This window comes from Trichomonascus vanleenenianus (genome assembly GCF_965637985.1).
Source record: "Trichomonascus vanleenenianus strain CLIB 3782 genome assembly, contig: TRVA0_020S, whole genome shotgun sequence".
NCBI lineage: Eukaryota > Fungi > Ascomycota > Dipodascomycetes > Dipodascales > Trichomonascaceae > Blastobotrys > Blastobotrys vanleenenianus.
The window spans coordinates 25,817-42,203 of NW_027481867.1; the positions used below are offsets into that span (position 1 = coordinate 25,817).

Consider the following 16,387-nt stretch of genomic DNA (forward strand, 5'->3'; position numbering starts at 1 on the left):
ATCAGTTTAATCAGTCTATCTTAAACAGGCTCAATAGGAATTGGCCGCTTAATCTATTAGTCTCCACAACTTCGCCGGAGGGTGCCTATGATGCGGCTGAGGATAGGGCTGTGCTTACACCTGTTACTGGAAAATTGTTACGCTTGTTGCGGCATGTCGCTGGGGAGTCTGTCACACACTGTTACCGAAAGTGTACGCTGTAACAAAATTGCGCAAGGCATTAATATACGTTAACCACGAGTAAAGGAGCGAGTTTGGAAAGGGAGATGCAAATAAGTAATTAATTGTTCCAGCATAGCCGTGGGCACTGGGGTATATAGTCCGTAATAATAAATAGCCTTCATAATATATAGATCAAGTTCGGTTCTGCCGAGCTTTCATCGCCTCAATCCGCTCCCGTAGCTTGGCAGTCACCTCGACCGCCCGCTTCCAGTTCTCGCCCGGCCCAGCGTACGTAGAGTTAAAGGACGACTGCGCTGGAGGAGGAGCATCTGCCATTGCCGTATCGCCATCATACTCTAGTTCGTCTTTGGTCGAAGAAGTCACAGAGCTCATAGTGTCGTGACGGGAATGCTGCTTGTAGCCGTTAGAATTCGTACTGTTTTCTTTCTCCTCCGTGCTTGCCAGCCTCCCGCCGTAAAACGATGACCTGTCTCCAGCGGAGCTGTTGTTGGATGTACTAAAGTCCACCGATCGCCGGATGGAACTCGAATTGCTTCCAGTGCGGTAGTGGCTTCGCGAGTCGAGGCCAAACTGGATCGTCATGCTCGACTTGGGTGAACCCACACCTGACACTGAGTTGCGCTTAAACGGGCTTCGCGTCGTCGTCGAGGAGGATGAAGTTGCTGACGAAGGCTCTTCGGAGCTCATAGGGGTCTCTAACCGGGCATGGGCCCGAGCAAGCTCGTTCTCAAGCTTGCTGATCTTGACGCGCGCTGTTTCGACATCAGAAACTGCCCGCACTAGCTGGGTCTCCTTGCTCTTAATGGCGAGAATGTCCCGCGTGTGGTCCTCCACAAGCTGCGCGTTCTTGAGCTGGAGATCGTTGATTTCCTGCAACAACCTTGCTTTCTCGCCCCGCTCTTCCTGAAGTTGCCACTGGTGCTTTTCCTTCTCCTTTAGCCATTCGCTCTTTTCCAGCCGCAGCTGTTCCAGTTCCTTCTCTAGGGTCGCGATTTTGGCGTCCTGCTGTGGCGCAATTGCCGCAGCAGCCCGTGCCTGGGCAGTGGCAGACGGGAGAGTTCGAGCCGTAAGTCCCTGTCGCTGCAGTCCTGATCGAGGAGGCGGCTGTGATCTGACCGGAGAGGGTGGCCCCTGTTGTTCTTCTTCACCGCTGCCGTATCTCTCACTTCTGACAGCACTGGGCTTAAGTGGACTAGCCAGCCTCTTTCGCGCCAGCACAGAGCTTGTAGACTGCGCCTGGACAGCCGCCTTAGCTGGCGTCATCCGTGGCAATCCCCGCGGAGCAGCTGTACTATTGGCAATTCCAGTAGCTGATGATGTACTGGCAGCCTGAGGTTGAGCCTGAGCCTGAGGCATTTTCGAGGCTGGACGAGCCACCTTCCTACCGGTAGCAACAGCTGGGCCACCCGCAGGTTTAGGCGCTGGCTTGGGCTTGGGCTGTTCGGGCCGAGCATGGACCTCTGCTGACTGGCAGAACTCATTGATCTTGGCCTTTTTGATGTCATCGACTGAGTCCAGATGAGGGTTCATGGCCCGCTCGCCGAATATCTTCATGAGAACACCGAGGATCTCGGCACCGCCTGATCGCACGGGCTCCTGTGTATCATTGAGCAGCTTTAAGCTGACATCGACAATCGCCTTTACCTCAGGCGGCTTCGGACACAGCTTGGTGGCCTTGAGACTTCTCACCAAGAACTTGGCCGTCTCAATCCGCACCTGGGGTGTCTTGTGTTTGAGATACTCGACAACTGATTCGAGGATATCGCTAATGTGCATACCACCGGACTTGAACACGGCATCAAGGGCGCCGCTCAGTGCCTCCGACACGCTGGCTTTCTTTTCCTTGGTTCGCTCAAGCATTGGGGATAGTACAGTGGCTTGATAATGCGCGAAATTGCTTCGAAGACCTTCGGCCAGCTTCTGAATGCAATTGGCAGCTGCGACGACAACCATGATGTTGGCATCCTTCATGCACTTGGCCAGTAGCCTTGTTATCTCCGAAAAGTCCTCATTCTCCATCTTTGGCACACTGAGAACTTCCCTCAGCTGTTCCAATGCCTCCTTTCTGTCCTTCCACTTGCTCGAACCCAGTCGATCGGCAAAGTTTGGTGGGACCTTGCCCAAAACAGCCACCGCCTCTACGAAATCAGCCATCTCTTCATCTTCATCCTCTGCTACGTTTCCTTGCTGGTCGTCAATTCCCGATGCCTGTTGACGCTCCATGGCCTCCCTTTGTGACTTAAGGTACCTCTGCTGGTGTGGAGCTTCCCCTTTGACTTGGTCAAACGCCTCCTGGAGCTCCTTCTGCTGTACGGGCTTGAGATCCGGCAGAATGGCCTGGGCAAACGCATCCCCGAGCCATTTGTAGAGTTCCACGGTCATTTTGTTCGCCTCGGCTCGCACGTTCTTGTCCGCATGCCCAAACAACTTTGGAATCGACTTGACTACTGGCTTGGGCGACACCGTCTTGGCGCCAAAAGCCACCAAGATCTCCGTAAGAGCCTGCGCCGAGGCGACTATAAGTTTAGGCAGCTTGTGCCCCAGGAACGGCACAATCTCCTCGACAACCGGCTCTGGAGTATCGAGCTCAATGTACCAAAGCAGCGCATCGATGGCGTTGCGCCGCGTGCCCTGTCGCGTCGACGCCAGCGCCTTCTCCACGAGCGAGGGCACCACAGTGCTCCGCGTTCGGAGGCATGCATTGGTTCCGCCAAACTCCAAAAACGCGCACAGCGATCCAACACCGGCCTCCTGGGCCACCACGTTCGCATCCATGACGATCTTCTTGTACACCCCCGGGTTGTCGAGGAACGGCATGAAACAGCCGTCCGACTCGCTGCCCGAGGTCATGAACTGCTTCTTCATCTCCTCATATGCCGCAGCACGGACCTTCCAGACCTAAAATCACGTTAGCCCGGTCCGCGACCCCAAATACACACCACTTACCTTGTGGACTGCCCTGTCCGCCAGCGGGAGAGTCGAGAAGTCCTCCTCATCAGCCATCTCTGTTTACTTTGACCCCTTTCGCGGAAGTTTTGACTTTCAAAACACGTCCCAACCGCGTCGCGCCGCTCAACTCCTCCAGCCGCACTTCAGCCCTACCCGCCTGTATCAGCATACGGCTTTACACTACAGGTACAATGATTTAGACCCCGTAGAGTAGTATGGTGCTCTAGGGAGGACTGTAATACCCTTGGTTGGTTTTGATATATGGGGGCCAGCCCCCAACCCCCCGTAGCTCCGCTCCGCGGAGGGAATGGATCAATTGGTTTATGTAATTATGGAGGGCTCTCTAATGGATGGTTGTCCTTGTATAGCTTGGTCTTTCGATGTTAGTGGTCTGCTGGAAATTTGAGCGAACTAGCTTACCATTGCTTGGCCGGTTGTTTTGTAGCCCAGGTTCTTGTAGTAGGATGACATTGACGCAGTACAATTGAGAATGTTCTTATATGCACCTTTCATCCTACCAATGTGATCCAATAACTTCATCAGATTGGATCCTATGCGCTTGCCCTGTTCGTCTTTCCGAACTGCCACATCCTCAATGTGGCCCACTAGCCCTGCGCTGTGAATTCTATGCAAGTTAGCTTATTTCTGTAGATGTTTTTCCACACTCACAACTTGGGTTCTATTATGATGGTGCCAATGGCTGCTATGTGGTCATGCGGACTGACTACGACCATAGTAAAATGCGTGTCTTCGTGTGACCGGAGGTAGTTAATGAACCGCCCAAACGTGGTCCGTGAAACTGTTCCAACTATGGTTAGTTCTTTCAGCGGCTCCAGCACGCCTCTGTCATAGTCCCCAAACTGGATTCTCCGAACAGAATATCCTTTTGGCAGATCCAATTCAACGTCGAAATTCATATCCAAATAATTAATTTAATTGGTAAATCTTTATCTTGTTGTTTACATCGAGACTAAATCGAAGGCGAACCCTAATATGGTGGTGCTGTTATTCAAGGTTTGATCGAATCGATTGGTTCACCAATGGACCAATGCGATTAATCAGAATTAACCGATTTAGTGATCTAATAATACTGCTAGTAGTGTCTTTGAAAGGATGCGGCCAGGAGCTAGATTACACCTACTCTCGAAAAGATCCAACTTGTGATCCCGTTACGCTGGGCCTCCTTGATTACACAGGATACAGAATTCAACATCAAGTACTCCTCTCTAGTCCACCCCAGCACTTTGTTCGCATTTGCAGCTGCAAACAGGACTCCCACATTGGAGCAGACGCATATCGCCCCGTCGAAGTGTACCAAGCCTACACCGACGAAAATAGACAACCCTCTAGAGACGTAATTCTCGCGTGGAACAAGAAGATATGCACCATGTCTTTGGATCGCAATATCTGCTTCAAGCTGGCTCGCTCACGGGAATATGCGATACGGGAGCTGCCTTTTGCCAACCCCGGAGATGTAATTGGTGCTCTATATTTCTGTCCCGGGATGCGGGATGACGACGATATCGAATGCACTGACGATAACTCACAATTTATTGATCTCCTGGTGGCAGACGATCCTTTTCTCGTGTGGAGAGCAATCCCAGACAATAGGCACATTGTCGACCGGTATCCAATCGCTGCCACGAAAGACTCAGGGAGGTATGGATACGAAGACGGATGGTATGACCCTCGTAACGCCTATCGAGGGCGCGGTAGAAGGCGGCTCAGAAATGGCGAGTGGTTCTCCAATTGGTTCTCCAAACCGCGCAGCGAGCTTCCCCACAGACATATTTCGCAGATTTCCGTCGCAGAGAACTACACGTATACGGACCAGGAGGTGGAACTGGCCAAGCGGGCCGATTCAAAAGTCCGTAGGCGTTTACATGTGTGGCACAATGGCAGTAAACTCTCGTGGTGGAGCTTTGGAAAGCTGGTGCCCAAGGACTACTCTGGGCTACGAGACGTTGGTGACGGCATTCTGCGGCGCCCAGTAGAAAATCTTGTGAGTGGGGTTGTCAACGCAACAGCCCAGTCAGTAGAATCGCAGTTGGCAATTCTGTCTAGCGAGTCAATCCCGCCGTATATCGCAATGCTGCTGTCACTCCGACGGCTATCACACCCGGCTTACCTTGAATTTGTCCGCTTTGCCGATACTCAGTACGAGTTCATATGGCACACATCAGATACCTTCGACATACATCACCATTGAATATACACTTCCTCCGCGTTACACTCTACTGCAAGTACTAATGGGGGGACCAGTCCCCCCAAACCCCCCTGGGGATCCACTTCGTGGAGGTATCAGGCGGTTGAGGGCTGGCCCTCGAATACACTCCACTCACACGCCGTACTAATGGGTAACTCAACCAATCCTTCTGGTGTAGGAGCGTATCAAGGGTTCCGATGGTCGTGATACAAAGTCATATTACAAATGCTAATAAAATAAAGGCCGTTACTGCTTTTCCTGCAGGTTGAATCCCCACTCCTCCTCACCAGGGCGGGTCTCGTAGTACTTCTTGAGATCAACGCCGTGGTATTCATGCTTGACAAAGTTGAACCATGGGAACATGGCCATGTAGTTGAACGAGTGAGTCGAGTTGCCGGCAGCTGCCCGTCGGATCCATGCTGGCAGCTGTGACTCGTCCTCGCCGTAGGCGCTCTTGCCCTGGGCCAGTCGCGACTTGATCTCGTATCTATCCAGCTTGACCTCTCGCGCGTTCTCGATGGCGCCCTGGAACCGCAGAGACGACGTCACGTAGGCATTGAAGAAACCGGCAGTGAAGCCGAGGAAAGTAGACACCCGGAATACGCCCGGAGTGATCCTGAACCGCTTCTTGCCGGACTCGAGGTACTCGAAGAGGGTCATCAGGGCCGGACCGCTCGCGGTGAACAGACCCCACTTGGCGTAGTCGCTCGCTCTCAGGTAGCCAACAACCCGGTTGAAATGAGGATCCACATCGATCACCTCGTAGTCGGACTGCGTCAGCACCGCATTCGTCTGTGGCTGCGACATCGTTCTCTAATCTCCTTGGACGGTGTTCCTTTGAAATTTTCCACTGGGTTGTGGACCTTTTGCGATCCTCCCAATGCTCGGGTTTCCATTGGTCCATGGTTTTCCGGGGGGTCTGCCTTCCTGTTTCGGACCTTCCCGGGCGCTCAACATGACCTTTTCACCATCTCATTACTATTAAGAACTCCTCGAGGGCCATCGTTGTAAAGGCCTTCTGATCAGTTAGCTGACCTCCGCGTAGCGGAGCCCCAGGGGGCTTGGGGGGACTGGTCCCCCCATTAGCAGTGGAGTGTATTCGAGGGCCAGCCCTCGAGCTCCCGTAGCTCCGCTTCGTGGAGATCTTATGGCGTAACAGTAACGCACAAAACTAAGAATAACAGATCAATTGATAGGAAGTTAAGCAGACAGTTAATCTCCGCGTAGCGGAGCCCCAGGGGGGTTTGGGGGGACTGGTCCCCCCATTTGGTGGAGTGTCTTCGACTCATGCTGAACGATCAATTGATAATAGGCACTTCCCTGTAGCTCGAGAAGTTAAATCTCCGCGGAGCGGAGCCACGGGGGTTTGGGGGCTGGCCCCCAAGTGATGTTCGTATCAGCACTTAAAAGAAGTGGATCAATTACAAACAGATTATATTACAGACAGTCGACATAATGATTTCTCCGTACCCAGGGAGTTATTGATTGAGGTCTTTTTTTACATAAATCATTATTATAATTTATCGTCGGACGTTGCCCTTAGCCTGCTGCTTGGAGATTGGGGCCTTGGTGACGTTCTTAGCCTTGTCAGCCTTCTTCTTGGCCTCCTGCTCCTTCTTCTTCTCCTTGCCAACCTTGATGGCCTGCTCTCGGGCAGCCTTTCGGGCCTCTGGCTTCATGGATCGTCGCTCCTTGATAACATCGAGAGTGGCGCCGACAATACCTCGCTGGGACTTGACGGCCTTTCGGGTTCGCTTCTTGGAGACCTCCTCCTGGATGCCCTTCTTGTGCTGTCGTCGGTACAGAACAGTCCAAGCAATTCGTCGTGGGTTCTTTCGCTGGTGGAACAGCGAAGCAGACTTGGAGGAGTGGAATCGGAAGACCTTGGAGTCACCTCGGATGAAGAGCTTGCCCTATAACAAATATGGTTAGCCGTCTCTTTCATGCATTACGCCGTTAAATGGGCCGCAAAAATGCCACCGTCAGCACTTCGGGCTGAATTTCAAAAAATACGTACTCGGCCTGGGTAGATCTTGGCACCGGAGAAGGAGTCGATTTCGAGCTTCATGATGATGCTGTTATTATTGTCGTGGTCGTCGGGGAGGTGATTTTTTGCGAAAAGATGAAAAGATTCGTTTTGTTAGCGTCGTCCATAATGCGCGCTCCGAACCTCCCAACTTAACTCCACAAGCCGTTCCCTCCCAACTGCGGCCGGCATGAGCCCCATGATGACAGCTGCGCAGTAACACCCGCATTATGCCGCAGTATCGGTACCGCATCGATGGATATCCCAAAACGGCAAGTACCGTCACGTCCCTGCGTACCACGATGTTCGGATAAGCGGTGCACTATCCAGTCCGGGACCGCCCACTGGCCAACGGGTGAAAATTTCACTCACCACCTCTTCTTCTCTTGTATCTTCAAACCGGAGTGCAAATTATATCAATAAGCGCAGAGATGGTAAGTATTATAGACAAAGTAGCAGGGCTGTGAGCCCGAGAACACAGTCTACAATAAAGTCCTGCTTGCTGAACGTGTACTAATGAATTTTCCATCGTAGGCCCCAAAGTCTAAGAAGAACCAGGAATCTATCACCTCCCGACTTGCCCTCGTCATCAAGAGTGGCAAGTACACCATGGGCTACAAGTCTACCCTCAAGTCTCTCCGACAGGGTAAGGCTAAGCTCGTGATCATCGCCGCCAACACCCCACCACTCCGAAAGTCTGAGCTTGAGTACTACGCCATGCTCTCCAAGACCACCGTCCACCACTTCAACGGCTCCAACAACGACCTTGGTACCGCCTGTGGTAAGCTCTTCCGAGTTGGTGTTCTCACCATCCTCGACGCCGGTGACTCTGACATTCTCTCCGCCGTCCAGAACTAAAAATTTCCAGGTGTAATATAATTCCTTTATTCTTCTGCCCCTCTCCAACTCCAGGAGCTTTTGAACGTAATTGGGGGGCCAGCCCCCCAAACCCCCCGTAGCTCCGCTTCGCGGAGGATAGTCGTACTAATGGGATGTTGAGGTTACAAGTGCGGCTTTTGCAGATGCGGCTCTGTCGGATCTATTGAATCCCCCTTCTCAATACAAATAGACTCCGCTACTGTATTAGATAACAATATGATGCATTGTGAAAATCAAATAAACCCCACGAGAAAGCAAAACGGACCTGTAGATATGCATCCTCTGCACTAACTGGGGATGGCGGAAGATCGAATCCCGCAAAGACGGACAGGAAGAGATCGCACCGAATCAATGCTGCACTACCACTGGCCATTGGTGGGTACATTATCATGGTCTGGACCACTATTTCCCTCTCGCATAGTACGTATGTGCTTATGTGTTTCTTCACGTATGAGGTACAGTTATGCGCAGGGCCGTTATTTTTCCTATGAAAAAGCATAAAATCTGATGAATATGACACATCGTAGATATCACTGTACTATGAGTCGAGGCCCTTCGGGCATATAGTGTCTTGGCAAGATCGCATAGCCAATGCTCAACCACTCTCGGCGTAAAAACCTCCCGAAAAAAATGGATCCCCCCTCCTCAATTACATGCAGGTTTACCCCTCTGTGACCCGTCATCGGTTCCAACACTTTGTGGTGTCGACAAGAGGGGCAGACGTCTGCAAGTTCCATCCACCTGGGGACCGTTTCTCCGCGAAGCGGAGCCCCAGGGGGGTTTGGGGGGACTGGTCCCCCCATTTGCAACACTGGTAGCTAGAATAGATATTCCTCCGCAAAGCGGAGCCCCAGGGGGGGTTGGGGGACTGGTCCCCCCAATTCTAGCTATGTAGAGAGGGTACTCCCGTGGTTCCCTCTGTCTAAGGTGATTCACTCTATGTAAGCATGCGAATGGTAGACGGCATGCCAGGATGGTTTCCCTGCAGGCTTGTATCATGGCAGGCTACGGCATGGAGCGCACAGGCCCATCACCAAACGGAATGAAGACCAGATGTGCACAGTGTGCGTAACCCGACCGAGAGAAAAACGGTCTCCCCTGAGTAACCTCAAACAAGATTCACTTGAGGAAATGGCCTAATAGTTGGGCGGAAAAGGCATGGGAATGACAGTTTTAGACCAAGGGCTGGTCAAATCCACATAGCCCCATGGTCCACAAAAACTTTTTAGGATGAGGCAAGAAAGGAGGTGATCAAGGGGAGGTTGATACAGCCCATGTGGAACGTTTCACCATTTTAAATTGGGCAAGTGGTCTTTCCCAACACCTTAACCCCCTGGTTTTCTGCCCTCCATCCCCATTTCGACGACCCGTTTGGAGAGAAACGAAGCGACAAAAAAATGTCTAATGGGCAGCGCCAGGTGCTGAGGAAGATCTCCTTCAACGTTTCGGACCACTATCAAATCCTCGACGTTGTCGGGGAAGGAGCGTACGGGATCGTGTGCTCCGCCTTGCACAAACCATCAAAGCTCAAGGTGGCCATCAAGAAGATCACACCGTTTGACCGTCCCATGTTCTGCCTGCGGACGCTGCGGGAGATCCGGCTGCTCCGGCACTTCAACCACGAGAACATCATTTCGATTCTCGACATCCAAAAGCCCATCTCGTATGAAAAGTTCAGCGAGGTGTACCTCATCCAGGAGCTCATGGAGACAGACCTGCACCGGGTCATCCGATCGCAGCCGCTGTCGGACGATCACTGCCAGTACTTTGTGTACCAGACGCTGCGGGCGCTCAAGGCGATGCACTCAGCGAATGTGCTTCACCGTGATCTCAAGCCGTCTAACTTGCTCATCAACTCGAACTGCGACCTGAAAGTGTGCGATTTTGGTCTGGCGCGGTCCGCCGCCTCGAGCGAGGACAACTTTGGGTTCATGACCGAGTACGTGGCCACTCGGTGGTACCGGGCGCCGGAGATCATGCTGACTTTCCAGGAGTATACCAAGGCTATTGATGTGTGGTCTGTCGGGTGCATTCTGGCCGAGATGATCACGCGGAAGCCGCTGTTCCCGGGCGACGACTACCACCACCAGCTGGCGCTCATCCTCAAGGTTCTCGGCACGCCGGTGCTCGAGGATTATTATGCCATCAAGTCGCGGCGGGCGCGGGAGTACATTCGGTCTCTCGAGTTTAAGAAGAAGGTGCCATTTGCCCAACTGTTCCCTAATGCGAACCCACTGGCGGTTGATTTGCTGGAAAAGATGCTGACGTTCAACCCGGCCAAGCGGATCACTGTGGAGGAGGCGCTGCAGCATCCGTACTTGGAGGCGTATCACGATGCGGAGGACGAGCCTACCGCTGCGCCTTTGCCGGACGACTTTTTCGACTTTGACATGTACCGAGAGGAGCTGACTTTGGACCAGATAAAACCGCTGCTCTACAAGGAGATCATGTCCTGCTAACCCATCGCATATATCCGTATTCCATATTAACTGCATATTGTTCTATCCTCGTTACGCTATACTGATTCCCTGCTATCCTTTGTTATTCTACGATTCTTCGTTACTCTACCACTCTTCGATTCTTGGTTACTCTACAGTTTGTTATTCTACCCCTCCGTTACTCTGCAACTCTTCGTTACTCTACCCCTCCGTTACTCTGCAACTCTTCGTTACTCTACCCCTCCGTTACTCTACTACTCTTCGTTACTTTGTTACGTTTCGTTTGCCCAACCAAACTTATTCATTCTATCAGGGGGATTTGGGGGGACTGGTCCCCCCACTAGAGGAGGTGGACTTTCGAGGGCCAGCCCTCCAGCTCCCGTAGCTCCGCTTCGCGGAGGAATTGTAGACGAGACGGAAGAACCTCCGCGAAGCGGAGCCCCAGGGGGGTTTGGGGGGACTGGTCCCCCCCCGAGTACACTAGATGTGGTGCTGCTTTCGAGGGCCAGCCCTAGAGCTCCCGTAGCTCCGCTTCGCGGAGGGTCACTTGGATAGTAGAAGTATTATCTCGTTACCTTTTTTCTATTACTCTCACTCTACCGGTCACTTTCCACTATTATTCCATTATTCAAGCTACTTTCTACTCTTGGTTGTCACATGTTATAACTCTTAGTCGTCAAACTATCTCTATTGTTTTTAATCTCTAATTCCGTGATCGATATCCATATACCGTCGTCGTAGCGGTACTCTGTTTCTCTTAGCTGCTCTTGCTCGTAGCAGTGGCTCTATTATCACGGTAGTAATACATACTTATCATAAACTTTTTTACGTTCAATCATCAACGATTCACGATCATAATAAGCATATGGCGTATCGCAAAGGTAATGGATTGAACCTGGCTTCTCCGGAGAGAGGGCCTTGCCCTAACTTACACACTTAGAGGGGCAGTTCGGTGATAATAATACATGTAGCAAATAATCAAGTAGCTAGTAGTTGGAGTCAGTCGAACTAATGCTGGCCATCCGCGCACGGCACTTCTGAACGTGCCTCTTGCGGATATCGGGGCGAGTATAGCGAGAAGAGCAGTAATCGCATGCATATGGCTTCTCTCCCGTGTGCTTCATCATATGGCGTCGTAGATGCTTTGCATGAGTATAGGACCGGTCGCACTGGTCGCAGAAATGCTTGGGTCGCGACGACGTTCGCTTAGCCCTAACCTGCCGTGCTACCTTGGATGCAGATACAGAAGGCGAGGATGCTGAGGATGTGTTAGCACTGTTGCCAGGAGAGGTAGTAGTAGTAGTCGTGTCGTTAGTAGGGGTCATAACATTCGTGGATTCGGAGGGGAAGTCGTTAGAATACAGTTCGTAGTTGTGAGAGAGTTCATAGTTGTGAGAGAGTTCATAGTTGTGAGAGAATTCGTAATTGTGAGAGAAATGGTTAGTGGAGCAGTCCATGGCGAGTTGGCCGGTCCCAGGCACGAAGAAGGAAGACTCGGTGCTGAAGGAGAACTGCGACGGTAGATCAATGGCCACCGCTACATTGAATGGTGCCACGGCAACGTCTGGGAACGACACGGGGCTGCATGGCAGCTGATCAACGCTGCTGCTAAGGCTCGTAGTTTCGCTGTAGTTTTCTAGCTCGCTCTCCAGCGCTGGAACATCCATTGGAATGCTCATTCGCGGGACATTTCCCAGCTGGAGGGTTGGCGGCAGCCCCCAGGTAAAATCTTCTTCATAGCTTTGCGTATATGGCTGATTCTCGAGATCTGATAGTCTTGTGGTATATGGCAGAGTCAACGCCAGAATGTTGTGTGGATAGCGAGGGTCCATATCGTTGAAATCGGCAGCACTAGCGACGCCAGCCATTGCTTTGATTGATGATGAAAGTTTTTTCTGGTATACGTATACTTTGAATGGAAAGTCTCCAATAAGGAACAGACGTATCTTTTTAAATAAATTGTGTACCAGCTTAATAGTAGAGCACGGATGACCAATTGATAGGGGGCTTTTTGGCGTTAGTCAGATAAGTATATGAGAAGAAAAAAAATACGAACACAATTATACGACCTTTTTTCTTTTATATATAATATATACGATACGTTGCGTCCCCTCGTCGCCTGAGTCCGCTTCTTCTCCTCTCTTCTTTCATCCCCCCTCGACGCATGGGGTATGCATATTTACCCATGTCCAAGCCACAGCGCCCTCTTTTCTTAATCTCCATGTGTATGACAATTGCTGGCTGCTTCGGAAGAAACCCTCTCACATACGGATCAACTTTTCAAGCCGTAGGGCGACGGCTCCTGCAGTGGGCTTGCAGTATCTAACGGTCGGCGATCGGCAGATAACGTCACTCATGGTCTCAATCGTCGAAGCGGGGTGGAAGGTATACGGGCCGTTACTATGCCGCCCGTAATGCCGGACGTACCACGAAATGAGGGTTAGACATACACTTGGCGAAGCCTCCCCGCGTGGTGTTCTTTAGGTCTTGCCGGAGGGTTGCACCGTGCTTTTCACCGGCAACTCTCAACATGCTGGTTACTCACCGTGCTGTTAAGCAGCTGCTCCTGAGGAGGGGAGGAAACAAAAATAGCATGGTCAATTGCAAATTGTCTCTTTTTTTATGGCTAAATGTTAATCATCGAAAGCGGGGGGGAGGAAAGGGCTCGCATATATCGCATATATCGCACATTTCATCCGTCTACGGCTCCATTACCGATGCTTTACTTTTCCGTGGTACACCATTTCGCCGTAATACACCATTCCGCCGTAGATGACACTGCATATTTGAGCTGATACAATCAAGCATTACACGACACAATTACAATCATCGCTCATTGCCACTAACCTGCACCACGCTACAGCAAACCTCACGGCTATGCCGCTCAGTCCGCGTACTGAATACGCGATCTACGGCCCTAATTTTCTGGTGTTGTTGCGCGCGCGCGACTCCCAACGCCTGCCCACCTCTCTCCACCGACGGAGTTTTCAATGGCGCCTGCATGGACAATTGAGGTCCGAGCTGGTTTGCGACGATTGGAATGCCTGGGGAGGGATTCAATGTCTCGTAGATTCTGCATTGCGGATTTTTTTATTCTCCTGGCAAGGTTCAAGCATACGTAGAACTATTCACCCGTCTAGTAATTGGCTATTCATCCTCATCTGGTTGAATTTGATCCTCCCAATTATACACTACAGTTGACTTGGGGGCCAGCCCCCAAACCCCCGTAGCTCCGCTTCGCGGAGGAATTGTAGACGAGGCAGAAGAACCTCGGCGAAGCGGAGCCCTAGGGGGGTTTGGGGGGACCAGTCCCCCCAATATACATTTGGCTGCTTTAATTTTTGCAGCTTTGATGGATGAATCTCGTACCTTGCGTTGCTTGGCGGTACTAACCAACTATAGGAGTGTGGGGTGTGGGGTATAATGGTTGCTCCCACCACAACGAACCTTCAACCCTTGCGTAGACTATCAAGATCAAATACCCCGTAGATATACCGTAAAAATATCGTAGAGCTACTCGTAAACACCATAATCTGCTGATATCAAAGATATCATCTCGCAATGACAATCGAAGCACAGTAAGTTTCACTGGTCTGATGCCATGGTTAGTACTGACAGTGAAAGGTCTGTTGAGTCGATTGTGCTGCCCAAACACCGCTGCTACAAGGCGCGTATCACCATCAAGCACTGGCAGCTTCGCGATCTGCTGTGCGCTACCTCGTCGCATGAACTCGTGTACCCGTCGGACCACTCCATCAAAGCGCTCGACCTGGCCTCCGCCGAGACGAGCGAGATCGCCACCCTCGACTTCGAGCCGCGGTGTATTCAGGCCACGTCGCACCTCGTCGCATGCGGCGGCGTGCAGGAGTCCACCCGATCCAGCGCCTCTGGCCAGCAGAAAGGTCTGTTCAGCGTCCACTCGCGAGCTACAAACATCACGACCTCTGGCCAGCTGGGCGACTACATTAACAATGCTGTGACCATGTACAGCGACCCATCTCCATCGTCAGAAGACACAGGTGCCAGTCAGTATAAGGCTATTGTGTGCAATAATGACCATTCGCTCTATTTTGTCGACATATCGAACTCGGCGTTTGACGTCACCGACACAATTAAGCTGACCTCACCGCTGAACCACGCATGCATCTCGCCCGATCGCAAGACCATTATAGCCTGTGGCGACTGCGCGCAGGTCGTAGTCATCCACCGTGATGAATCAAGCCGTAGTGGGTGGAGTCTGGACAAGACGTTCAACTCCGGGTCCGATCTGGGGTTCTCCGCCGCGTTCCACCCTTCAGGGACCATGTTTGGCGTCGCATTCCAGGACGGTACAGCCCGGCTGTATGATGTGCGCAACGTGGGGAAGCCACTTACCAACATCATGTCGAGCCGGCCGTCGGAAACGATGGGTGCGTTCCGGTGCATGCGGTTCTCGACAGGGCCTGAAGACCTGCTCTTTCTCAGTGAGCACGTCCACCGAGCGCACATCATTGATCTGCGGAACTTTGAGAACCACCAGGTGCTGACGATCCCGCCGTCCTTTGGCCAGTCGTCGCGGACGATCCTGCCAGACACGCCTTTGGAGACAATTGACGAAAACGACACTTCGCCCATTGTAGAAAGCTTCGAGCAGATCCGCCAGCGCACGAACCTTGGGCCGTCGGTAGACACCTCTACGGGGTCCAACATTTACAACCGGCAGTACCATAACAGCAACACGATGCTGGAGAGCCAGACCATGTCGCCGATTAGGCGTATCGGGTTCATGCGGCTGACCTCGCCGTTTTCGGCAGGGTCCTCTTCGTCGACTTCCTACAATGACTATGGCATTTCAGGGCTCGCCTGGAGCGACTTTGAGGGCGGCAGCTTGGCGGTCGGCACAGACTCGGGCATTGGCGTGTGGAGAATCGACGGGTGGTCTCGGCGTACCTTCCCTCACTACTCCATTCGCTAGTTCCGTTAGTCCATTTCGTCGGACTCCATTTATTTTCGAGGGTGCTGCATGTGCTTTGTCGATATTCCGCCGGAGCTGCATTCGCATTCCGTAGCTTCATGCGATGAGCTTTTCTGGGGTTTGCCCTGCATATTCTCGTGCAATTCTCGTGATTATCGTCTGTTATCGTGGGCTATGATTATCGTGAAATTTTATATCAATTTATTTATTTCGTTGTCATATTTTCTTCTGCTATTGTATTCTTGTATCTTAGCGGTAATTTTGTATCCTATTTTTCATGAAAGAGCGTTCCGATGTCTGAACGTTATGCATATTGTGGGGTACAGAAATGCGTCGTCGGTCATCTACCGCGGTGGCCCCAAACGGCAATTTTTTTTTCAAACGGCACCGAGTAAAGGCGAACGGCACCGAGTCGCGACATGTGTAAATGTTTAAATGTACAGTATGTAATATATTGTAATATGTAGGATCGTTCTTGTTTTGCGGTACCACTGAAGTCTTGGGTTAGAGTCTACGCGATGTACATTTACCAGTAAATGCAGGGTTTAAATGTAACGGTAATAGGATGTAACATATTGTAACTCAACCAAGTACTTTTGTCCCTGTGGCCTATTGCCGTACCATTGGGGTGTTCGCTTAGAATGTCTTGTGTTACCGTATCTATCAGAAATACCTAGTGTACCTGTACCACGGTAGTCATCATACGCTATGTGGATAGTTCAGCTTTACGGGTAATTCTAAACCCTAGGAAC

At 51.6% G+C, this 16,387-nt stretch overlaps 8 protein-coding genes across 8 annotated transcripts; 4 read left to right on the forward strand and 4 right to left on the reverse strand.

Moving 5' to 3' along the window:
- Positions 1–354: 354 nt before the first annotated feature.
- STU2 (Stu2p) lies at positions 355–3,186 on the reverse strand (the record flags this gene model as incomplete). Its single annotated transcript, XM_076684927.1, has 2 exons — positions 355–3,081; positions 3,130–3,186. The coding sequence occupies 2 exons, from the start codon at positions 3,184–3,186 to the stop codon at positions 355–357; spliced, it is 2,784 nt and encodes a 927-aa protein (XP_076540745.1).
- Positions 3,187–4,180: 994 nt separating this feature from the next.
- On the forward strand, positions 4,181–5,341 carry TRVA0_020S00386 (uncharacterized protein; the record flags this gene model as incomplete). The annotated part of the gene is made up of 1 exon (XM_076684928.1): positions 4,181–5,341. The coding sequence occupies one exon, from the start codon at positions 4,181–4,183 to the stop codon at positions 5,339–5,341; it is 1,161 nt and encodes a 386-aa protein (XP_076540746.1).
- Positions 5,342–5,584: 243 nt separating this feature from the next.
- TRVA0_020S00408 (uncharacterized protein) lies at positions 5,585–6,145 on the reverse strand (the record flags this gene model as incomplete). Its single annotated transcript, XM_076684929.1, has 1 exon — positions 5,585–6,145. The coding sequence occupies one exon, from the start codon at positions 6,143–6,145 to the stop codon at positions 5,585–5,587; it is 561 nt and encodes a 186-aa protein (XP_076540747.1).
- Positions 6,146–6,858: 713 nt separating this feature from the next.
- RPL24B (ribosomal eL24 family protein) lies at positions 6,859–7,406 on the reverse strand (the record flags this gene model as incomplete). The annotated part of the gene is made up of 2 exons (XM_076684930.1): positions 6,859–7,251; positions 7,356–7,406. The coding sequence occupies 2 exons, from the start codon at positions 7,404–7,406 to the stop codon at positions 6,859–6,861; spliced, it is 444 nt and encodes a 147-aa protein (XP_076540748.1).
- Positions 7,407–7,795: 389 nt separating this feature from the next.
- RPL30 (60S ribosomal protein eL30 RPL30) lies at positions 7,796–8,222 on the forward strand (the record flags this gene model as incomplete). Its single annotated transcript, XM_076684931.1, has 2 exons — positions 7,796–7,798; positions 7,899–8,222. 2 exons carry the CDS (start codon positions 7,796–7,798, stop codon positions 8,220–8,222), a joined length of 327 nt encoding a protein of 108 aa, XP_076540749.1.
- A 1,418-nt stretch (positions 8,223–9,640) lies between these two features.
- FUS3 (mitogen-activated serine/threonine-protein kinase FUS3) lies at positions 9,641–10,702 on the forward strand (the record flags this gene model as incomplete). The annotated part of the gene is made up of 1 exon (XM_076684932.1): positions 9,641–10,702. The coding sequence occupies one exon, from the start codon at positions 9,641–9,643 to the stop codon at positions 10,700–10,702; it is 1,062 nt and encodes a 353-aa protein (XP_076540750.1).
- A 965-nt stretch (positions 10,703–11,667) lies between these two features.
- TRVA0_020S00496 (C2H2-type zinc finger protein) lies at positions 11,668–12,549 on the reverse strand (the record flags this gene model as incomplete). The annotated part of the gene is made up of 1 exon (XM_076684933.1): positions 11,668–12,549. One exon carries the CDS (start codon positions 12,547–12,549, stop codon positions 11,668–11,670), a length of 882 nt encoding a protein of 293 aa, XP_076540751.1.
- Positions 12,550–14,242: 1,693 nt separating this feature from the next.
- GID11 (Gid11p) lies at positions 14,243–15,635 on the forward strand (the record flags this gene model as incomplete). Its single annotated transcript, XM_076684934.1, has 2 exons — positions 14,243–14,259; positions 14,306–15,635. 2 exons carry the CDS (start codon positions 14,243–14,245, stop codon positions 15,633–15,635), a joined length of 1,347 nt encoding a protein of 448 aa, XP_076540752.1.
- Between the last annotated feature and the right edge of the window lie 752 nt (positions 15,636–16,387).